Source organism: Geotrypetes seraphini, chromosome 13 (assembly GCF_902459505.1).
Source record: "Geotrypetes seraphini chromosome 13, aGeoSer1.1, whole genome shotgun sequence".
Taxonomy (NCBI): Eukaryota; Metazoa; Chordata; class Amphibia; order Gymnophiona; family Dermophiidae; genus Geotrypetes; species Geotrypetes seraphini.
In genome coordinates this window covers 16,397,538-16,420,652 of record NC_047096.1, presented here as the reverse complement: position 1 = coordinate 16,420,652, position 23,115 = coordinate 16,397,538, and the positions used below count along the sequence as shown (strand labels likewise).

The window sequence follows — 23,115 nt, the reverse complement described above, 5'->3', positions numbered from 1 at the left end:
AATTTCTGTGGACCGGCACTGGTCCATGGACTGGTGGTTGAAGAACACTGAGCTAGAGTATGATCTCAAAAAAGTAGATAGATTCTTTTGCAACTTATCCCCAGGGGCAAACCTTTCTGGGATGAACCACCTTAGCTCCCAAATCCAGCAGCACTGCTTCTTTATCTCTCTGCCAGCCAAGCTGCTTCCCAGTGAAAAGGGCCGAATAAAGTCATGGAGCTACTGCCTAAGCCAGTGTCTCTCAAACTATGTGCCAGGGCACAGTGGTGTGCCCCGAGAGATTCCAGAATTTTATTTTATTTTTTTAAATTCCCTTCATAAGTATACGCTAGAATAGATGACATGTACATCACATACGCAAGAGTCTTGTCAATGTTATGAGCGTCTGTGTGGGTAACGATAGAACCGCCCAGACAAGCATCATTCTTTCACGTGATTGGTCCTTGAAAACTTTTATGCAGTAGTTATCCTAACTTGAATTTTCTAGCTTTGTTACCATTCGGATCTTCTTTGCAAACTTGAATTTTCAGCTCTCACAGATGGTAGATGATGAAATGCGTATTTGCTTGTCGACTATCAAGCCGTGTTTTGAGTTCATTTGCACTCAAAAACAAGCACATCCGTTGCATTGATCAGCAATTTGATTCTATCTGCTTTAGTTTCACCGTTGTTACAATTACCCCATACATACATTAAAGAACTTTAAATAAATAACTCTCAAATGTAATTTTTTGTTGATTTTTGCAATTTTATAACTTCAGTTATAATGTGCTACGAAAACATTTGCTCTGTTTAGTGTACTAGAGCTAAAAAAAAAAAAAAAAGTTTGAGAGACACTGTACCACCCCACAAAAACAGGAAGTACACATCAGAAGAGGCAGGAAATGCAGAGCCATCAGCAGTGCAGGCTAGACTGCAGCTTGAATCCTTTGTTACGCTTTTGTTTGCTTGGATGCAGCAGGATTGTTGGGGGGGGGAGAGGTTAGGAAGATGATGGACTGAGCCCTGGACTTAAGGAGTGGAGGCGTGGCCTAGTGGTTAGAGCAGCTGTCTCAGCACCCCAAGGTTGCGATTGCGAGCTTGATTCCCACTGCAGCTCCTTGTGACTCGGGGCACTCCATTGCCCCATCTAAACTGCTCTGATTGTGTAAACCACACAGCAAACGCAGTATATCAAGTCCCATCCCCTTTACCCTTACCTTGAGCCCCCTGTTAACCTGGGGATAAGTACCGTAAGTCTTTCCCCCAAGTTGTGTCAATTAACTTCAATTAATAGCAATTGGTTATTAGCACCCAATTGCCTAATTAATTTGTGCGCGCATCTGGGCTCCATGCCCAAATTCAGGTCACTTAGGCCCAAATTCAATAAGCAAACCGATCGTGTACCGATCGGTTTGCGACCCCGGCCCAATTCACTTACCTCTCTTCTGACCATCCTCCAATCCGCGCATGCAAATGAGGGCAACGACATGCAAAGTAGGCAGGGACTCAATTCACTAAAGAAACCCCTGCAACACCGACTGGGCTGGCCGATCAAAAAACAGCGACTGCTGAGGACAAGTCGCTGAAGCCCTTTCCGGCTGCCCTGCCTTCTGCCGCCCTGCTCTCTGCTTGTCAGCCCCTATCCTGCAGTCCCAAACATGCTGCCTGCCTCCCTTCCCCGCACTGCAAGCCCGTGGTTTTAACCCGCGGGCTTAAGCGAGTTAAAACCATGGGCTCCATTAAAACGAACGCTTTAAAAAAAAAAAAAAATCTATGCCGGCCCTGAGATCCAGAGCATGCGCAGACCATCTATGAAGCAATCGGGGAAGGCAGATGGGGGCGTTCCTCCGATCACCCCCCATCTGCATATTGGCGCTTCGTGAATTCATTGGACCTGCCTGGATCGAGCCCGATCGGGAAGGTTTGTGAATCTAGCCCTTATATGGAATCTGAGGGAAAGCATTCATTTCCTCAGCTCCTGCTTGGGCTGATAAAACTTCTAGGCTCAGATAGTTTTGTGTAGGTAAGATACCATATTTCCCCGAAAATAAGACAGGGTCTTATATTAATTTTGGGCCTAAAAAACGCACTAGGGCTTATTTTGGGGGTAGGTTTTATTTTTTTCATGTACAATGATCATCTCTCCCTTCCTCTCCTTCACCCCAATTCTTCCTCTTTCCTTTCTCTCCCCCACATGTGCAGCGCCTTTCCTCCCCTCTCACCCATCCCCTTGTGCCTTCCCTCTGCAGCATTTTTCTATCCCTCCCTCCCATACCCCTGTGCAGAACCCTTGCACATCTTCTATCTGTCCCTTCCGTGCAGCAGAACCCTTGAGCAGCCCCTCCCCCACCGTGCAGCCAAACCCCCGCTGACCCTCCCATCTTTCCATCTCTCCCTCCCATCCGAACCCCCACCAACCCTCCGACCACGAGACCTGCATACCTCCCTTCACAGAGCAACGTCAGCAGCACTCTAAACAGGCTGGTTTGTGGTCTTCTCCCGCTGGGGCCTTCCATGCGCCATGTTGCTGATGACATCATCAGTGATGCGGCAGAGGGAATGCCCCAGCGGGAGAAGACCACTAAGCAGCCTGTTTAGAGTGCTGCTGACGTTGCTCTGTGGAGGGAGGTATGTAGGTCTCGTGGTCGGAGGGTTGGTGGGGGTTCGGATGGGAGGGAGGGATGGAAAGATGGGAAGGTCAGCGGGGGGGTTCGGCTGTGCGGCAGGGGCAGAGGGAAGCGCTGCTACCGGCAAATCCAGAGACTAGGGCTTATTTTGGGGGTAGGACTTATTTTCGGGGAAACACAGTACTATGAAGAACATATGTATATATTTTTATCTTGGCTAATTCTATTTAGCATTTTGGATTGTTCACGTTATATTAAAGCAGGGGTGTCCAACCTGCGGCCTGAGGTCCGCATGTGCCCCTGTGAAGTATTTTGTGCAGCCCCAGTCGAGGGCGATGCAGTGTTTTCCTCTGCTGCCCCCCGGGTGTTTACTGTCTTGCCGGCTTCCTCCTCTGTCTTGTTGCAGCATTTGCGCGGCCCCTGAAACATTTTTTTTCAGCCAATGCGGCCCAGGGATGCCAAAAGGCTGGACACCCTTGTATTTTTAGTATATTTCTCCCATCCACACACTAACCAGGCCTACCCCATTTAGTTTCTGAGAACAGGTGAATATAAAAATCTGTGTTCAAATTTGGGAGACTCTAATCCAGGCTACATCGAAGGTATTCAAAGGAAACAGAAAGACGCAGAGAGAGATCTTACTGGAAAAGTGTGCGTGTGTGGGAAGGGGGGCGCTTTCAAATAGCCATTAAATAATACAAAGATCATTTTATCAGAATGAACCTCAAGGCAACTGAAATTTTACAGAGAGGCTGCTATTATGTGCATCGTGAGCTCGTCACCCCCAGGTTATAACGCAGGAGATAGACCTCTTATCTCAGCAAGCGCTGCCTCCGATCCCAAAGAGAATATTCCTCACCACATGCTGTCAAAACAGGCCCTGTTCTTAAATTAAAAGAGCAAAGCCCAAGAGGCATTTTCTTGAGAAAGAAAAAGGAGGGGGTGCAAGCGCGAGAGGGTCTTGTGACTCAGGCACAGCTGCTCCTATGGGAAGGAGAGAGCTGGACACAGTTGATCAGTATCTGCATCCTTTTCCAAAGGCAAATGGGGGAAAAAGTATATGAATATAAGCCCCAAATTTCACAGCTTGTCTGTTAATTGTACACGTACTGGATGTGCAGGACCCGATCGAGTGAGAAAATTTAACTGGGTTCTAAAGAATGATGGGACATTATCTGGAGTGAAATGGACTAAAGCCAAATGGATACAGGATTCAGTGGCAGGCTTTGGATTTCATCAAAGATAGCAAAAATTATAATCAATAGGTTATTAGACGTTCTATCCAATCTTATACATTGGGATCAAAATGGTTTTATCTGTTGTGGCTCTTTATGATGTACTGTAACTCTAAGGCAGGGGTGTCAAAGTCCCTCCTGGAGGGCCGGAATCCAGTCGGGCTTTCAGGATTTCCCCAATGAATATGCATGAGATCTATTTGCATGCACTGCTTTCATTGTATGCAAATAGATCTCATGCATATTCATTGGGGAAAACCTGACCTGGCTCCGGCTCTCGAGGACCGGAATTGCCTACCCCTGGCCCTAGGCTAACTCACATGTGGTCAAATTAATAGCTTATCTCCAAGATGCCAAGAAGGCTTTTGATAGAACAGAATGGCAGTATTGTTTCAGCATTCTCGGCTGGGCTGGTTTTGGTTCACAAAGTATTAAAAAGATTCAAATCTTATATCTTAATCCAAAAGCTACAAATTTTACTAAATAATAAACCTTTGGGCTTCTTCTGCTCTGTCTCTGACAGCGTTCAAGTCCAAGTTAAAAGCCCCCCTCTTCAAGACAGCTTTCAACTCCTAACTTCTCTCACCTTGTGTTATGCATCCCCAACCCTATATGTCATGTCTGCCGGTCCAAGTTAGATTGTAAGCTCATTCAAGCAGGGACCATTTTTTTTTTTTTCCATACTGTTTGCAGTTCTGGTCACCCCTTCTCAAAATAAAGAGCAGAGAAATTGAAAAAGTATAGAGAAAGGTAATTTTAAAAAAAGATAAAATGGCGCATGTAGTGGGGGTGGGGTTACCAGACGTCTGGATTTCCCCAGAGAAGTCCTCCTTTGTCCGGGTTTCGAAATACTTCCAACGTTGGGACGGCATCTGAGTTCATGCTGTCCCGACGCACAAACAGGTTAAGGGGGGCGGGGATGGGGCGGGACACGGGTGGGCCTAGGCGGGCCTGGGGCATGACAATGGGTCCGTATTTTCCTTCGGGAAAATCTGGTAACCCTAGATGGGGGGAAAGACTAGAGCTACATTTCCTACCCGTTTATTCCAGCAGTTCACATGCACTATTCTCATGCAGAATAAAACTGAACGGCTTCACAAGATATCATCTCTCTTCATACACCTATAAAGCTATTCCTGTCTGGCAGACATTGGCAGGAAAACCACTTTTCTACTTTCTGTAACTAGACATACTGCACTGCCGGTTCAACTCCAGCCCATGGAATACATATAATCTGGTCCGAGTTTTGTAACCTCCATTCCCAGGCTCTCTTACAAGGTGAAGGTCAGCAAATCAGGGGTGAACAAACAGCTCATGGTGATCTGAAACTCAGAGCTCCACAATGTAACCATTTCTTTTTAAAAATCGTTTAAACAAACCCCAGAGCCAGGCCCAGGTTCTGCTGTCTGTGTGGCTCTTGTTATTTCACATCTGGAGCGTGAGATATCAGAAGCAGAGGCAGTGTGAGATTAACAGGTTAAGAAAGGTCACGGTGCCTGTGTTTATACAGGAACTGAGGGCCTGAGGTTCAAAGCTTTCAAATAAGCTTCAGCCTGACTCAATTTCCTTCCCCAAATGCCATTTCCGGCCGCCTCCAGCCACCGACGGGAAGTGCAATTTTTATATTTGGATTTCTTTAAAAAGAGTGAGAAATTGGGTGCTGGTTTGTTTTAGGGTGCCCAGCTATCTAAACTTTTTTTGTATAGAATGTCATGTCATGGGAAGGAGACCCATGCCACAAAATACATGGGATGAGATGAATCTTATGCTGGGGGGGGGGGCACCATTTCAACCAGGGGCAGGACCCAGGAAGCATTTCTTCAGAGACAAAGAACAAGGATTTTGAATTCAAAATAGGACGGGGGATTCTTAGCAGCTGAGAAGCAAGAGGGAGGCCGTAGACCAGTGGTCTCAAACTCGCAGCCCAGGGGCCACATGCGGCCCGCCAGGTACTATTTTGAGGCCCTCAGTATGTTTATCATAATCACAAAAGTAAAATAAAACAGTTTCTTGATCATATGTTTCTTTAGCTATAAATGACAATATTATTATTAAGACTTAGCCAAAAGGAAAGATTTACGGTATAAACTATAGAGTTTTACCTCATGCAAAATTGTCATTTCTTTAATAAGACATTAACTATTTTTTTCTGCAGCCCTCCATGTACCTACAAGTCCAAAATGTGGCCCTGCAAAGGGTTTGAGTTTGAGACCACTGCCATAGACCATGCAAGGGCTGCAGGATAGGAACAGGCTGGAACAACCACTGATGCTTCTTGTACCAAACATTGCTTCACATCTGCCTAACAGTTAGATTTTTGGCAGTAAGGGCAGAGTAGTAGTGTAGGTACACAGTAAATACAGTACATCCTCCCAACCTTGACCTCCACTTCTCCCCCATCCCCCTTCTAATGGGTCCTGATTGTACGGGAAGCACTAAGGTGTGTGGGGGGGAAGAGAGAGCTGTCCTTGCTGCTACACTGTCCATTGTAATAAGCCCCAACAAACTGAGAAAAACTGAAGAAAAGAAGAGGGAGATGACGGGTGTGAAAGAAAGAAGAGGAGAAAGAGGAAAGTGGGAGAGAAAGAGGCCAATGGCTTGGAGGGAGGAGCTAGCAGGGAATAAGAGGAAAGTGGAAAGGAGGGAAAAACCTGGAGGGGAAAGGTTAAGTGGAAAAAAAAAATCTAAAAGGAGAAGGGGGTAGGGATGAGGCGTATGCATCGCATTCTGCATTTCTCTGGTTATAAGGCCAACTGCTGAAAAAGGTTGGATGCTTCTAACCTTAAGTCATATCTGTAAGCTTCAGCTCCTGAGTAAACTTTTACTAGGGTAATCAACCTTCCTGCTCTTCCTCTTTTCTGGGCAAGGATGCGTCCCAAATCATGAGATCAGCGGCAATGCCACAGCTTGCTTTTCTGGAACGCGCTTCCAGAGGCTGTTATAGGGGAAAGCACCCTCCAGGTATAGGGTCATGAAATGGTTAACTGTTGTTTAAAATATTGCTCTGGCCTACATAGCTGAAAACAGTGTACAATCTATTGACTTCATCTGCCTAAAATGTATGTCCCTGCCTTACCACATTGTAAGCTAAATAGATAAGAGTTTGAGCCATGATGTACCCTGCTCTTCTGTACATTTAACATTTAGAACTGTAAGAGTTAGATAAGTGACCTGCTAGTGTGAGTTTAGGACCAATAATAATTGTAGAAAAGTTATAGAAGTAACAAATGAAAATTGTAGTTTTTGCATATATTAGTTTGCGAAAAGGGCATAAAAGTCCGTGTATTTCCTGTTTCTGACACTCTAGTAGGCAGGCTATTAACTGCACTAGAGTCCGGTATACCGTAATAAATCTCTTGTACTTTCTTCACGCCTCTGACTTTGTGTGTCCAAGTGACCTTTCACAGGGATTCAAGAAAGGGTTAGATAAGTTCCTGCTGAACCAGAACGTAAGCAGGTAAGGCTAGACTCAAATAGGACACTGGTATTTGACCTAAGGGCAGCTGAGTGAGCGGACTGCTGGGCACGATGGACCACTGGTCTGACCCAGCAGTGAAAATTCATATGTTCTTATGATAAAGCACAACATTTAAGATCACAGAATGCTACACCATGACAGGTAAGGAGCAAGGGTTTCTCTCTGCAGTTCTTACCACTGTCGATAAACATATACAGTAAAACCTTAGTTTGCAAGCATAATTCATTCGAGTAGCATGCTTGTAATCCAAAGCGCCCGTATATCAAAGCAAATTTCCCCATAGGAAATAATGGAAAATCAGACAATTCGTTCCATAACCCCAAAAATTTTAATACAAAATACTGTATGCACTTGTATTGTAAGACCTCGCTCGTTTAGAACAGTCACTACACTCCCGCAGCGTTAGAGAGAGAAGAACCATCGGCTCATTTGTGATGTGTGTGTTTTGCTTGTCTTGCAAAACACTTACTTGCAAACCAAGATACTTGCAATCCAAAGTGTTACTGTGTATATATACATTCTCATATGTGAAGAAAAACTAGCTCCCTACCCCCAACATTGTTCAATCAATTTCTTAGTCCTGTTCCCCACCACTGTTCTTTATAACTGTTCAAAGCACCACACTGCGCCCTTATCCCTTCTGATATAGGAGGCTATATCAGCCTTGACATCATCACTGCGCTCGCAGAGGTGCTTTGCAAAAGGAAAGGCTCATTTAAAAAATGACAAAAGAAAGTATTTTTGAAGAAAGAACCAAATTCCTGTCAAATACTGGCACTCGGCTCCCTGGTTTTTGCATCTGCTACATACATTTTGCTACAAATGTATTCGTAGAACAGGGGTCAGAGTAGCAACGGGAGACCAAAGTTTAAATTCCACTTCTGCTACCGACACTTGTGGTGACCCTGGGAAAGTAATTTTCTCATCGTTTACCCTAATATTACATTACATGAGCATTTATGGATTGCTAATATGCCCCAGAAGGAGTTCAATGAGCCTGGCGAGGTCCAGGATTTACATTATTTCATTAGGGTTCATGGCACACATATATAGTATAAGCGCCCGGATAGCTCAGTCGGTAGAGCATCAGACTTTTAATCTGAGGGTCCAGGGTTCAAGTCCCTGTTCGGGCGGTCGCGCTTTTTGGCCCTTATCTGCCTTCATCTTTTATGTTTCTATAGGATAGAAGACTTGGGGGTGGGTCAGTAGAGTGGGCAGACCTGATGGGCTATGGCCCTTATCTGCCGTCATCTTCTATGTTTCTATACAGTATCTTGGTTTGTATAGGCATATGATTATGGTACACTCCCACCCTCTATATTCGCGGGGATTAGGGGCAATGCCGGCCTGTGAATAAGAGGATCAACCCTAGCTGCAGAATATAACTGCATGGCACAGACTTGGATGGCGCTGCCCTGCTACATGTAACCCCCAGTCTAAAAATCTTATGTGCACAATTTTTACTCTTAAATGTGCAAAATTGGGTGTGCAGATTATAGAAAAAACTTAGGGCTCCTTTTACGAAGCCGCGTTAGCGGTTTAACGCGCGTAATAGCACGTGCTAAACCGCCGGACGCGCTAGCCGCCACCGCCTCCTCTTGAGCACGCGATAGTTTTTCAGCTAGCGCAGGGGTTAGCGTGTGATTAAAAGTCGCCCGCGCTAAAGCCGCTAATGCGGCTTCGTAAAAGGAGCCCTTATAATTAAGCGTGTAAGTTAACTGACAAATTAGCACAATTATTATTAGTGGTTATTGGCGTTATTTATTAGGAACATAATAACATCATTAGTGGTATATAATGCAGAGTTTATATACCACTAAATCGCCACGCAGGCTTCGAAGCGATTTACAAACAATCAAATCGAGTTATAATCTAATTAGTTTCGTTAAACTTCCCTCTCTTTCCCAAACGGGCTCAGAATCTAACTACAGTACCAAAGAAAAATATTTACTTATATGACAGAAATATATAAAAAGAAGGAAAAGAAAAGAAAACACTTTAGGGCAGTATTCTTCAACCTTTTTACACCTATGGACCGGTGAAAATAAAAAAATAATTTTGGGAACCGGCAAACTACTAAGACTGAAATTTTAAAAAAAAAACCATCTCCGCCCCATTCCCACAGCTCAGTCCACATCCCATCCCTGTGAACTCGGTCCCCCTTACCATCCCAGGTCAGCCACGTTCAGCGTGCAAGAGCCACTGTGCGCTGTCCCTGCAAACAAGTGCAGCTGGTGCTGAAGATAAGGACCAGCCAGGCCAAAAGGAAGATGAACACGCACTTGTAGGGGACACTAATTCTTTACGGACCAGCAGGAAATCTTTGTGGATCGGCACCGGTCCATGGACCGGTGGTTGAAGAACATTGCTTTAGGAAAAACTTCAAAACATTAGTATCAAAGAACCAAGAAAGATCCGAAAAATTAAACAAAACTACTGCATGATAAGTCCTTCAATTTCTTGTCTTAATGGCCATGCGCTAGTGGGTTTTCTAAATCTTAGGGCACGGGAGGGACACAGGCAGATTAGAGGCATGCCTAACACTAAGGGCTCCATTTACGAAGCCGCGTTAGTGGTTCAACGCATGCTAAACTGCTGGCCGCTACCGCCTCCTCTTGAGCGGGCGGTAGTTTTTCGGCTAGCGCGGGGGTTAGTGCATGATAGAAAGTCGTGTGCGATAAAGCCGAAAAAAGAGCCCTAAGGTCCATATTCTATAAACGGTGCTTGAAGTTAGGTACCAGTCTTAAGTGGGAAAATCCATTTTAAAACAATTAAAATTGTTAAAAAAAAAATGCAGGAGCCTACTGGCGCCCAGAAAACCGGTGGATGAATCACGGCTAAGGAGGAACTTCACATCGCCTAACGCCACTGTAGGTGTGGCATTGGGTATCATAAAGTACCTTAGTAGCCGAAATGTAGGCCACATTTCTGCCACCTGTCTTTCACAAAGCTGCAACTCTATAAACAGCACCGTTGCATGACTGACACGCAATCGGCAGCCATTTTTAAGGTGGCTGATGACGATGGAGCCATTTAAAGAATCCAGCCCTAACTTACTAAGATTAGACAACAACAGTTAGGCACACAACTGTACCATTTAGGTGCAGACGTCAACCATTGACGTCAACCATTGACGTCAACCATTGACAAGATATAAGCGGCTGTGCTTAAAAGTTGGCATATAAATTCTGACATTTAATTGCAAATATAGAATTTGTGCTTAGCATACCACATCCCAACATCTGAAAGTAAGTGACCTGGACTGAATTCCCCAATAGTGTGTCACTTACATAAGAATAGACATACCTGATCAGACCAAGGGGCCATCCAGCCCACTATCCCGCTTCCAACAGTGGCCAATCCAGGTCACAAGTACCTGGTAGAATCCCAAAGAACAGCAAGATTCCAGAACCCCAAAGAATAAAGATTCCGGAATCCCACAGAGTAACAAGATTCCATGCTACTAGGGTTACCAGATTTCCCCGGACATGCCTTCCTTTTGTCTGGGTTTTGAAAAGCTTCCTGACAAAATTGCGTCAGGAATGCAACACGGCGACGTCGCATCCGTGCATGTGCAGATGCCGTCTGGGGGTGGAGCTGGAGGGGCGGAATAGGGTGAGACAGAGGCGGTCCCGGGGGCGTGGCCATGGGTCTGGATTTTCCTGAAGAAAAATCTGGAAACCCTACATGCTACCAATCCCAGGGCAAGCAGTGGCTTCCCCCATGTCTATCTCAGTAGCAGACTATGACTTTTCCTCCAGGTCCAAACCTTTTCTAAACTCAGATACATTAACTGCTGTTACCACATCATCCAGCAACAAGTTCCAGAGCTTAACTATTCATTGTGTGAAAAAAAATATGTCTTCCTATTTGTTTCACAAGTATTCCGCGTAACTTCATTGAGTGTCCCCTAGTCTTTGCACTTTTTCAAGGAGTAAAAAAATGGATTCACTTTTTCCTGCTCTACACCACTCCACATTTTGTAGACCTCAATCATATCCCCTCTCAACCGTCTCATTTTCAAGTTGAAGAGCCCTAACCTTTTGAGCCTTTCCTCATATGAGAGGAGTTCTAACCCCTCAATCATTTTAGTCGCTCTTATGGAGGGATTTACACTTATACATTTCCTTTCTGTAAAAAAAAAAAACATGCACGTTTTAGGGAAATTTCTTTTAACCTTAATTTTTTATTGAGAATTTTTGCAACAAAAAAATCCTGAATGGAAAACCAACTGAGTCAAATACAGAATTGGTGTAAGAAGAACCAAGGTAGACTTACTGCACATTAACCATAATGTAAGAACTATTTAAGCTATGATTATTTACTTAAAATTCCAGTTGTTTAGTTTTATTATTATTTATTTTTGTCAACTTCCATTTGGTTTGGGGGGTTTAGTTTTTGGGTTATTTTATTTCTTTAATTATGGTTTATACATTTAAAGGGGGTAGGGAAGGAAGGAGGAGAGAATTGAGGAATTGAAAAAAGAGGAGTATGAGTTTGGGAATGAATCGAGGTTCATAGTAGATAATATTGAAATATATTTTGGAGGAATAATTGAAATTTGTTTGGCAATTTTTTTTTCATAAATTGAATTGTTATGAATTTAATATGTATTATATTTTTGTATACTTATACATTCCTTCAATAAAATGTTATAAACTAAAATAATGGGGGGAAGGGAAGGGTGGAAGGTACAAGGGGGAATATATTGATAGTTGTAATGGGTAATTTTAAAATTTTATTTTGAAGAAATGAATGACATGTGATGAAATATTAATTTGGTAAATTTATTATGTAATGATTATTTTATTGTATTATATTATTGTATATTTATTGGATTTCTTCAATAAAATGTTATAAAGTTAAATCACGATCTGTGTACAATTAATTATTTCAACAGAGAAATCCCTACATGTGAAACCAAGAGTAATCACTTCAGGTTAGGAGGTGAGTGACCCTGTATATGAAGAAGCACAATTAAACAGTATTATCACTACATCCAGAAGGGGTTTCCAATGATTCTTCCATTTGTCTATCCAGCTTAGTAGGGCTGTTTTGCAATCTACTCTAACATTGTGTGTGTGTGTGTGTGGTGGGGGGGGGGGGGGGGGGTAGTTGGATCTCTCCACCTTACACAAATTGACAATCAAGCAGCCAATAGCAGAAAACGAAATACATTATGTGAGTCTAAAATAGAAAAGGTCAGGGTTCATTTTAGGGAGATTTCAATTGATTCTCGTTCATAAGATTTTGGTCCACCTTCTTCCCTACCTCCATCCCGAGTCAGGACAACGAGAACTAGAACAAATTAACCCTTATGGCAGAAGAAAAGCAACAGAGAGGGCCTCCAGTCTCCAAAGCACTTACTTAAACAGTTTGTAATCACTGTATCTAAAACCTCCAGGGAACAGCTGGGATATCTGATCCAGCTTAAGGGTGCCACATAGCCCCGGCTCTGAATTTGTAAATGTAAGATAAAATCCCTCCTCTGTCTTTAGCTGTCTTTAGCATTACAAACACGATTAGAGTTGGAAATCACATCAGTAGCAGAAGTCAAAAGTACTCAGAAGCAGAGAAAAAAAACCCAAAACAAGGGTTTCCTGTTAAAAGGGGAAACAAGAGTGCCACAGAATGACATAATAAATATCTATTCCTTTCAGCGGGATGTCATATTCTGCAAACACCCACCTTCTTTCACCCTAGAAAATCTATACTGAAAATACAGGACTTCTTTTGACCTCTATCACCTATTACAGAGGCAAGCTCAGACTACTGTCTTGGCAAGTAGCCAGAGGCTACCGTACAAACAGCATCAGCCAACGCAGCTGGCCAGAGAGCACTGTCAGCATTTCAAGAGCAATGAGCAACCAATGAGCTTTCTAGCTGAATGAAGTGGCAGGAGCAGGATTTGCTAGAGGTCTAGAAGACAAAGGAGGTTTACAGCTCTGCGGATACTAATGCCTACTAAGCCAGTCCGCTCTAGTGATGGGCAGCTAGAACATTCTTATTTTGTGACAACCAAGTCTCCAACCTATTGACAACAACCCCAGACTACAAGATGTTCAGAAAGGAAATAAAAATTATACTCTTCAAGAAATCCCTTAATAAAGCTTAATACCATGATAAAGCTTAACCCCCCTCTTACCATCCCCTCCCTAACCCCAGATCCTACTTTTCCCTCTCTTGGAAACCTTCTCTGATCTAACGTTGTAACCCTTCTTCCATAACTCTTTTTCTAATCCGCTTTGAACCAAAAGGTAATGGCGGACTAGAAATCTGTAATGTAATGTAATTTCCAGGACTGTTCGTTTTATTTGTCTTTATTGACCATTTTTCATGACAGGAACCGTCAATGAGTGTGCACTCATTCAAAGGTATATGCACTATTTGGACCGAGGGCGTACATTTTCAAAAAGAGTATGCACCAATGTTCTCTCGTTTTTGTTGGCATATGTGCACATGAAAAAAAAAACAACATTTTGGGCTCCTTTTACAAAGGTGGGCTAGGGCCTTAAAACGCGGAATAGCGCGCGCTAGACGCTACCGCCTCCTTTTGAGTAGGCGGTAGATTTTCGGCTAGGGCACGCTAATCTGGTGCGTGCGATAAAAACACTAGCGCACCTTCGTAAAAGGAGCCCTTTGTACGTAGGTTTTCAGCCTCGACTTGATATGTACAGTATAGCCTATATTCACAGTAAACAAAGCCAGCAAAGATTTTGTGTACTCAGTTGCTAGACATGTTCACACACACACACACACAACTTAGAGGGAACACTGCTGTGCACTCTTTTTCTGTGCTATTAGGAAAAGAGTGTGCACTCTTCCCAAAAGTGCACATTCTCTCCAAATAGTGCACACACTTTCAAAAAAGAGTATGCATTATTAGTGGTAAACAGGAAAACATAGTGTATTGTGGTTTTTTGCTTTATTTATTTATTTATTAATGACATAGGATAAGTCATTGACATAGTCCATGTTATTGCACATGACAGGCCCTCCCTAATTTGTTCCTCAATATCATTCCCTTCACAGCGAGGACTGGTGAGAAGCATATTTGGTGCCCTTCAAACCACAGAGAGTGGATGTTCCAGGTAATGGAGGTCAATCAACATAGATTCCAAAATTCATACAGCACAGAGACATACCTAGACCTAGTATCCAGGGTAAGATCAGCTTTAAGCACGGGTCAACAAATACTGCTACTGCAATTTGATGTCTCTGCCTCATTTGACACAGTAAATCACAATCTGCTACTAAACAAAATATCCAAATAAAGAATATCAGGAACTGTTCAATAATGGTTTCATGGATTCCTTATAAATAGAAGATACAGAGTACTGAAGGATGGAATCTACTCCGACTAAAGGACTTTCCCGTCTGGTGTACCAGAAGGATCTCCTATTTCACCAGTGCTATACAACCTCTTCATGACCACACTAAACTCAATCACCCTAAACTCAGGTGAATGGTTATTGTCATTTGCAAATGACAACTTTCTCCTAATCCCCGTCGATCTGAACCAAGTAAACCAAACCACCAAACTAACAAAAGCCTTCAATAAAGTACAAAAATTATCAATAAACTACCACCTCAAACTAAACGGAAAAAAAAAACCCAACTTCTATGGCTTGTATTACAAACACACCTGATCCAATCTTCCATCAAATTAGCAAACTGAATTAATTTTAATATTGAAAATTCATCGAAAGAACTAGGAGTTATCTTAAGACAGCTCACTGAAATTCGAAAACCACATCAACAATCTCATCAAGAAATTATTCTTCACACTACAACAGTTAAGAAGAGTCAGACCACATTTTTTCCCACTAACATTAAAGGCTACTTGTACAATCAACCATCCTACCGCTACTAGACTACTGCAATGCACCCATCAGGTTATCCCAAAGAAATTAATGAATAAACTCCAATAAATGCAGACCAATGTAGCAAGACTCATTCTCAGATCCAAATATAATGATGTCAATCCATTGTTTAAAGAGCTACAATGGCTCCCAATTGAAAAGCACATTGAATTTAAACTATGTAGTCTAACATTCAACCCTGTATAGAGAAACTTCCGAAAGTGTCCCCAAATTCACTGGGCAGTTCAGCTAACATCGGAACTCTGCTCGCTTGATACTATCATTCTCATTATGGAAAAGGGTAAAATATAATACAATTCACTGTAATTTATTTAATTACCAAATCACAAAACTATGGAACCTATTAATTAATTTATTTATTTGGCTGGTTTTATATCCCAACCTCCCAGAAGAGCTCAGAACGGATTACAAGTTTACATACATAAAAGGGTGTATTTATACAAAGTGATGGTAAGCATAGCATGGCAAAAATGACAAAACAGTTAAAGCATAGTAAAACATTAATATGACAAAACATGGTATGGTGCGACATAGCATGGCGAGTATAGTATGGCAAAACATAACATGGCTAACCTAGTATGACATGACATGGCAAAAATATTAAGGCAAGTGTAGCATGATAAAACCTAGCATGGTAGGCATGGAATGACCTTGGAGGGGCATTTGGCATTTTCAATAGGATGTCTAAGGGCTCCTTTTACGAAGGTACGCCAGCGTTTTTAGTGCGCGCTAACCCTGCGCTACACAGAAAATACTAACGCCAGCATCTAGCGCACGTGGCATTGTAGCGCGCGCTAAAAACGCTAGCGTACCTTCATAAAACGAGCCCTAAGTCTAATTTGTACGTTTTAGTAAAACATCCAGCAATCCAGTAGAGAAAATGTCCATTTTCAAAACAAACTTACCCTCAAAGTTTTAAGTTAATGACCAATAACCCTTATATTGTGATATGTGAGAAAAGAGGGTTTTGAAAAAAAGAATTCTAACACTAGATATTTTGTTTGTAAGGGCTTTTTGTTCCAACAGGACTAGTTCCAAAAACAGACAACCATGAACACTAGAGGTCTTTTAGCATTTTCAAAACAGCCCGACTATCTATCTTTTATTTTTTTTAAATGACCTATGTAGATGTTATGGTCCTTAGTACATCTAACTTTTTTGGCCATTTTCAAAAATGTAGGCTGCTGAACGCCACAGTGGACATGGCTAATGCCGGAAGTGGCATTAGGTGGCCTACACCAGTGTTTTTCAACCTTTTTACACCTATGGACCGGCAGAAATAAAAGAATTATTCTGTGGACCGGCATCAGTCCGTGAACCGGCGGTTGAAGAACACGGGGCTAAGTCATGGGCCAGACCCCGTCCATCTCCACCCGCCCCCGCCCCCATAATAATACTAATTGCACCTTGCACGTCCCGTACCTCATCTGGAACTTTCCCTCTGACGTTGCAACGTCCGAGAGAAGGCTTCCGGTTCAGGCGCAGGATGCCCGTAGGAGCCGCTGCCCGTAGCTTTGTGCACTGAATCAGTTAGGAAGAGGGAGCTGGCTCGAAGATAACGCCGCATCAATCGCACTGTGGACCGGCGGTTGAAGAACACTTTTTGGGCCTGATGCACATGCTGGCCCTGTGGACCGGCAGGAAATTTCTATGGACCGGCACTGGTCCATGGACCAGTGGTTGAAGAACACTGGCCTACACTGCCTACGCTGGAGCGATTCACAACAAAGACAGGCGCCAGAAATAAAGGCCCGGAAAACCCGGGCCAACATTTCTAGCACCTATCTTTCACGGAGGCGCAGTTCTCTATAGGGTGCTGTCACGTGATTGACACATGATTAGCAGACGCTTTTTAGGTGGCCGTCTATATCAGTGCCCTATAGAGAATCCAGGGCTATGCCGTAAAATTTGGCACATATGGAACCAAAAATAATTCCCGGTAATAAGTCTAGTGCAGACATGGGCAACTCCGGTCCTCAAGGGCCAGAATCCAATCGGGTTTTCAGGATTTCCCCAATGAATATGCATTGAAAGCAGTGCATGCAAATACATCTCATGCCTATTCATTGGGGAAATCCTGAAAACCCGATTGGATTCCGGCCCTCGAGGACCGGAGTTGCCCATGTCTGGTCTAGTGCGACCTGATTTATGCTGCAACTACCTCTATGCTGTAAAATTGCTATTAATGTAACCCAATCTTTTAGAAAAATGTTAGAACTCAAAATATTCAAATATTCAAAAATATTCTTCATTGTTGGGAAGATCTGACTAAAGTAGCCTTTCACGGTGGAATAATCTATGCCTGATTTGCAAGTATGACCGAGTTTTGGCAGAAAAAAAGTGCACTGTGTCTAAACGTACACTAGCATGGTCTCCGTTGCTACAATATTGTAACACTTAGGGCTCCTTTTACAAAGCCGCGCTAGGGCCTTAATGCGCGGAATAGCACGCGCTAAATTGCCGCGCGTGCTGGCCGCTACCGCCACCTTTTGAGCAGGCAGTAGATTTTCGGCTAGTGCACGCTATAGTGTGCGCTAATCCGGTGCGTGCGCTAAAACGCACCTTTGTATTTTGTCCTTCTTCACAAATGCTCGATAGCTATATATCTGTATACTGTACCTCTATATCACTTGTATATGTATGTTGTTACTTATTTCCTTGTTCACCTTACTTGATGAAAATCCAATAAAAAAAAAATTTTGAACTAAAAAAAGAAGTCTTCTGATTTTAACCTGATACCGTATGTATATACTATCTAACAAACGATGATGTAACCCATCTTAACTCCTGTAGCCTGAAGTGAAACTTAGAAAAGAGGAACAGACTGACAGTACTGAATGGGGGAGCCTGCCTTCCCCTGCCTCCCTTTCCTCTACCTCCCCCATCGCAGAAAAGATAAAGCAAGTGTCAAAACAGTATCTTCATACACCCAGCCCCATCGCAGAAAAGGTACCACAAAGGAGGAGCAGCAGAAGCAGCAGCTTTCCTCATGCTCACACACAGATCCACCACCGAACACCTAGAGCTGCCTCATCACAGAACGGATGCTGCACAGGAAGCAGTAGTGCCGGCTTCCCTTCTACGCATCACAGGCCAGCTACCGTTAAGCATGTCATAAGGACTAGGTAAGCAGTCAGGACTGTGAAGGGTTTTCACATGCGATTAAAAGGTACAGCCTCGGTGCCCGGAGGTTGTGAGATCAAACCCACACAGCTCCTTGTGACCCTGGGCAAGTCACTTAACCCCTCCCCATTGCCCCAGGTACATTAGATAGATTGTGAGCCCACCAGGACAAAATGCTTGAGTGCCTGAATAAATTCATGTAAACCATTCCGAGCTCCCCTGGAATAATAGTATAGAAAATAGAATGAATGAATAAATAAATAGTGCAAAAAGCTTCAGCCTCTGATAATCAGAGCTGGTATTGTGACATCATAATACCTCATTCCACCAATACCTAAGCATCAGTGATGTCACAATGGCTTGATTCTCCTATAGTTGGCTCACTTTTTGCTACATTTTGATTTCTAGAGTGGTGCAGTGGTTAGAGCTACAGTCTCATTGCTCCTTGTGACCCTGGGCAAGTCACTTAATCCCCCATTGACCCAGATACATTAGATAGATTGTGAGCCCAATGGAACAGACAGGGAAATTCATATAAACCATTCTGAGCTTCCCTAGAAAAAAAGGTATGGAAAATTGAATGAATGAATAAATCTATGAGCACAAGCTTCTGAAGGAAAGGGGGTACATGCCTTCTCCTCTCCCTCCTTCTTTTTCACTTTGCTTATACAGTATCTTCATTGTAAACCACCATGCTATGCTGATGGCATCAACAGCAGTGTATCAAGCATGTATACATATAAATATACTATATATACAATCAAACAAACCAGCCCACCCTTACTCTGGGTGCTACTGTTTTGCCTAGCAATTGCCCACCCCTTCTTACCCTATTCTTGAGGGAAAGGCGAAGACGATATAATTAAGCCTTATTTTTCACTTTAAAACCTAGAACACCCATCTTCCCAAGCACGTTCTAGATTACATATCCTATAAGTAAATATGAACATTCTATTCAATTTGAATACAAGTCCTTTTCCCGATGATATGTTAAAGCTTTGGGGGGACGCTTTAGCAGTCAATCCTTCCACCAGATCCTATGTGCTTTTGGCCTTGCTAATAATTAAAAGCAATGACATCCCCATCATTTCAAGAGACACATCACATCAAGCCCAATTTCTACCTTCAGGAACACTCTGCCACCACTTGGCAAGCAAAGTGTGTGTGTGTGTGGGGGGGGGGGGTAAAAAAAATTAAAAAAGCACAGGCAGGCATTCTCTCAAACAAAAGACTCATGATGTCTGTCTGACTTGGTCAGTAGGCATCCCATAAGATCAAGTGAACTCACTTGTGTGAAAAAACATAGGTGATAACTTTGTGGGTGCCACCTCCTTAATATTGAGCAAGATCCTTCACTGTGTCCAGAGAAATTTGTATTGTGTCTGGAAGCCTCCATCCCCCCCCCCCAATCCATATTGAAACCCTGAAGTCTGTGATGGCTATGACATTACCATCAAGCTAACTGCAGAGCTAAAGATTTAAAAATGATATTTCCTGACAACCCGAATCCAACGAAAACGCAAATGATTCAAGAAATCCATAATTAATCAGGTTCTAGAACATGCAAGCACCTGTCTCGGTGCATTAGCCAAGGTAGAAAAAAAAAGGGGGGGGTTTGAGAGAGAGAAAACGGATGTTTATCGAAAATATTAAGAGGAAGTGTCCAGAGGTTGAGGCCCCTGAGGGACACGAGCGGGGGCCTTAAGTGGAGGAATCCGTTTTCTTTGCAAATGCAATCAATCGAGAAAGGTTTTAATAAAACAAAATCGAAAACAAAGGAACCCAGACACAGCCCTACATTGCACCAACTGTCATGTGAGCCACCGGATTTCCTCGCCTTCTTTTGCAACATTTTAGAATCCCTCACAGAAGAAAAAAAAAAAATAAAAATCATAGCCCTTTGCAAATTGGGAGAAGGAGAGGAAAAAAAAAATAATGAAAAACGATCTAGGCAGAAAAATACCCCCCTACCCCCCAAATTTTCCGCGCGCATTAGAGGAGTTGCCTGAGCCTCACTGAAAATCAGAAAAAAACCCTGAAAATGCTTTCCCTCAAACCGTGCCCCGACTACGCAAGAGTACTGTAATAATGCCCACCTTTCATGCCCGGTGCATGATCTGTCGTGCTCCCCCCTGCCGCCCCCCTATGTCACCTGCAGCATGATTCTCACCTCAGAGCCACCTTGACACAGGAATCGCCCGGAGCCGCCATCCCCTTTGCCTTCCCAGATCTCTGCAGCCTACTCCTTGCGCATGCAACGGTAAGGTTAATGGAGGGCCTGTCATGCCCAGCGGCCGAGGGGGGCAGGGGATCCGTCCACCCGCCGTAGCTTCTTGCGCCAGTCTACCACGACAGCGGGGAAAGCGCCCAACAGCCCACCGCACCTCAGAACCCGGCCCCCAGCCAGAGCTCGATCAGCTCACCGTCCACAGCGCGGGCAGAAAGAGGCGGAGCTACAACGGTGAGGCCACGCCCCTGGAGCGGAACTAAAAGTAACCCATGCCGTCAGGGGCGGAGCTTCAGGTAAGGGGTTACGCCCCCCCCCCAGAAGGAGCAAGCAGCTAACCTGACCGCCGGGGATGGAACGTTACAGTCTTTTTTTTAAGGAGGAGCCAATGACTATCCTGGTAGTGGAGTAGTTCCGCCCCTAGGAGGGAACGACAACCATTCCTGTCGTCAGGGGCGGGGCTTCAGGTTTAAATGGCTGCAAAGTCATCTTGCTTTTGAATACAGACCGCGGGTGGGTTTTGGACGATGGGGGTCCTTCGCTACCTGTGAGGGATGATGTCAGAGCCAGCAAGCAATACGAAATGAACCACGATAGATATACAGGGGAGGGACAATGCGCTGGATCAAGATTTCTTTCCCGAAAGTGGGTCAGTCGCTAATTCTGCTGCTGCCGCCATGACGTCAAGCAAGGATTCTTGAGATGTGCGGCTTCCCCGCCCCCCCCCCCCCATTTGTTAACATAAAAAGAAAAAGAAACCTCTTTTGGAAAGCTATGATCAGAGAACCGAAAGATAAGCTAGGTGCTTTTCAAAGCGTGAGTGGCCACCTCATGTCCGGGTCAATGGAGCAGAATAAAATGGGCCGCACGGGATTAACCCTTGATTGGGCTCTCGCTAAGGAAGCACGCTGAGTCTCTCCCCTTTAAAATATAAATACATTTAAAAAAAAACCCAATGGATGTTGTCCAGATTCCATGTTCTTTGCAAACTCTTCCTACACAATGCCCTATTGGGAAAGAGAAGACACACTACAAATAGTGCACACTTATTGCAAAGAATGCATACTATTACCAGCAAACAAAAACCATTAAATGCCATGGGGGGGGGGGGTCTTCTTGGGTTTATTTGTTAATAACATGCAGTGACTTGGCATATCTTTGACATTTCCCATGATGATGCAAATAACTGCCAATGCCTAGTGTATGCAAGTGCGCACAATTGGGAAATGGAGCATGCTCTTTGCAAATAGTGCATAGTGCATAGTCCTTGTGAAAAGTACACCCTTTTGGAAGAGTGTGCATGTTTTCCAAAAGAATGTACACCCGTTCTGCCCAATAGTCTGCTGGAGATAGTGAGCTGTCGCCCGCAGTCTGTGGTGAACCCAAAAATACAATTTAGGCATTGGATCTGACAACTGGCTTTGAATTTCCAAGTTTTTCTTTTTGGGCTGGCTGAATCATTGATTGGCAAGCTAAGTCATAGCAGTCAAAGCTTTTTAGGCAGTGTATCTGGCAGCTGAACTTAGCCAGCCAGCTGATGAATATTGGTGGTGACCAGATATGTTGGTAACCTAGTCACAATGTACAACTACAGCACCAGCAGTGAGCTCAAAATCAGAGGCAAAGGACCAGGGTTCCACAGCAAAACAGGGGTGTCCAAAGTCACACAAAATGGAGATAAAAATGTACAATGCTTTATTAAAAGTTGTAACAAAATACACACTGGAACCTTGACCCTACATGGGCCGTGTTTCGGCAAAAGATTGCCTTCCTCAGGGGTCATCCGGGAAGGGGTAAAACGCGGACCTGACGGACTTCGTGGATCTAAAACCGCATGTCCTTAAAAATCTGAGGTCCGTGCCACTTGTAGTTAGTTTCTGGCTCTGACAGACCTCGATGATAATTTAGCGCTGACGGATCCGTCTCAGCATAGGGAGGGAAAAGCATTAGGATCCGTCACCGCTAAAATGTCACCGAGGTCTGTCAGAGCCAGAGACTAAAAGTGGCGCGGCTACTTTGCTGGCAATAACTGAATGTTTATAGAGCCCGGACGGTTGGGCCGGGTCCCCGCCACTGGTATCTTTTGCAGGAGAGATTTTCTGCAAAATTTCATTATGGAGTTCTTTCTTTTTTATGCTGTTTAAATTGTGTAAACCACTTTTAACTTGGTATGCAGAAATAGTAGTATAACAAGAATTTTTAATGAACATAAATGTTGCCCTCTTGCATTCTGGGACATGTAATCCTGTTTCATTTTTATTCAGGTGGTTCATTTGACTTTTTCCCTTTATCCATATCAGAAATTGGGCCACATCATAGATGGCAATTTTTCATAATAATAGGGGGCTTCAAACAGAACAGAAATGACTAACCTCCTCTTCTACGAAACTGCGCTAGCAGTTTTTAGCGCAGAGAGCCATGCTGAATAGCCCGCGTTGCTCCCGATGCTCATTGAGTTCCTATGAGCGTCAGGAGCAGCGCAGGCCATTCAGCGCGGCTCCATGCTAAAAACCGCTAGAACGGTTTCATAGAAGAGCAGGTAAAGGTGGGCTGTCATTTT

The 23,115-nt window shown here is 43.7% G+C and overlaps 1 protein-coding gene and 1 non-coding gene across 4 annotated transcripts in view; one reads left to right on the top strand and one right to left on the bottom strand.

Moving 5' to 3' along the window:
• Nucleotides 1-20,796, bottom strand: part of KIF21B (kinesin family member 21B) — a 113,716-nt gene extending 92,920 nt beyond the window's left edge. For all 3 annotated transcript variants that reach the window (XM_033919236.1, XM_033919239.1, XM_033919238.1), the window contains exon 1: nucleotides 20,499-20,796. In XM_033919236.1, the coding sequence (XP_033775127.1) occupies nucleotides 20,499-20,539 (41 nt within the window). In that variant the 5' untranslated portion in view covers nucleotides 20,540-20,796. The remainder of the gene's footprint in view (nucleotides 1-20,498) is intronic.
• Nucleotides 8,383-8,455, top strand: TRNAK-UUU. The gene has a single exon. It is a non-coding gene; the product is annotated as a tRNA-Lys (tRNA).
• Nucleotides 20,797-23,115: the final 2,319 nt, after the last annotated feature.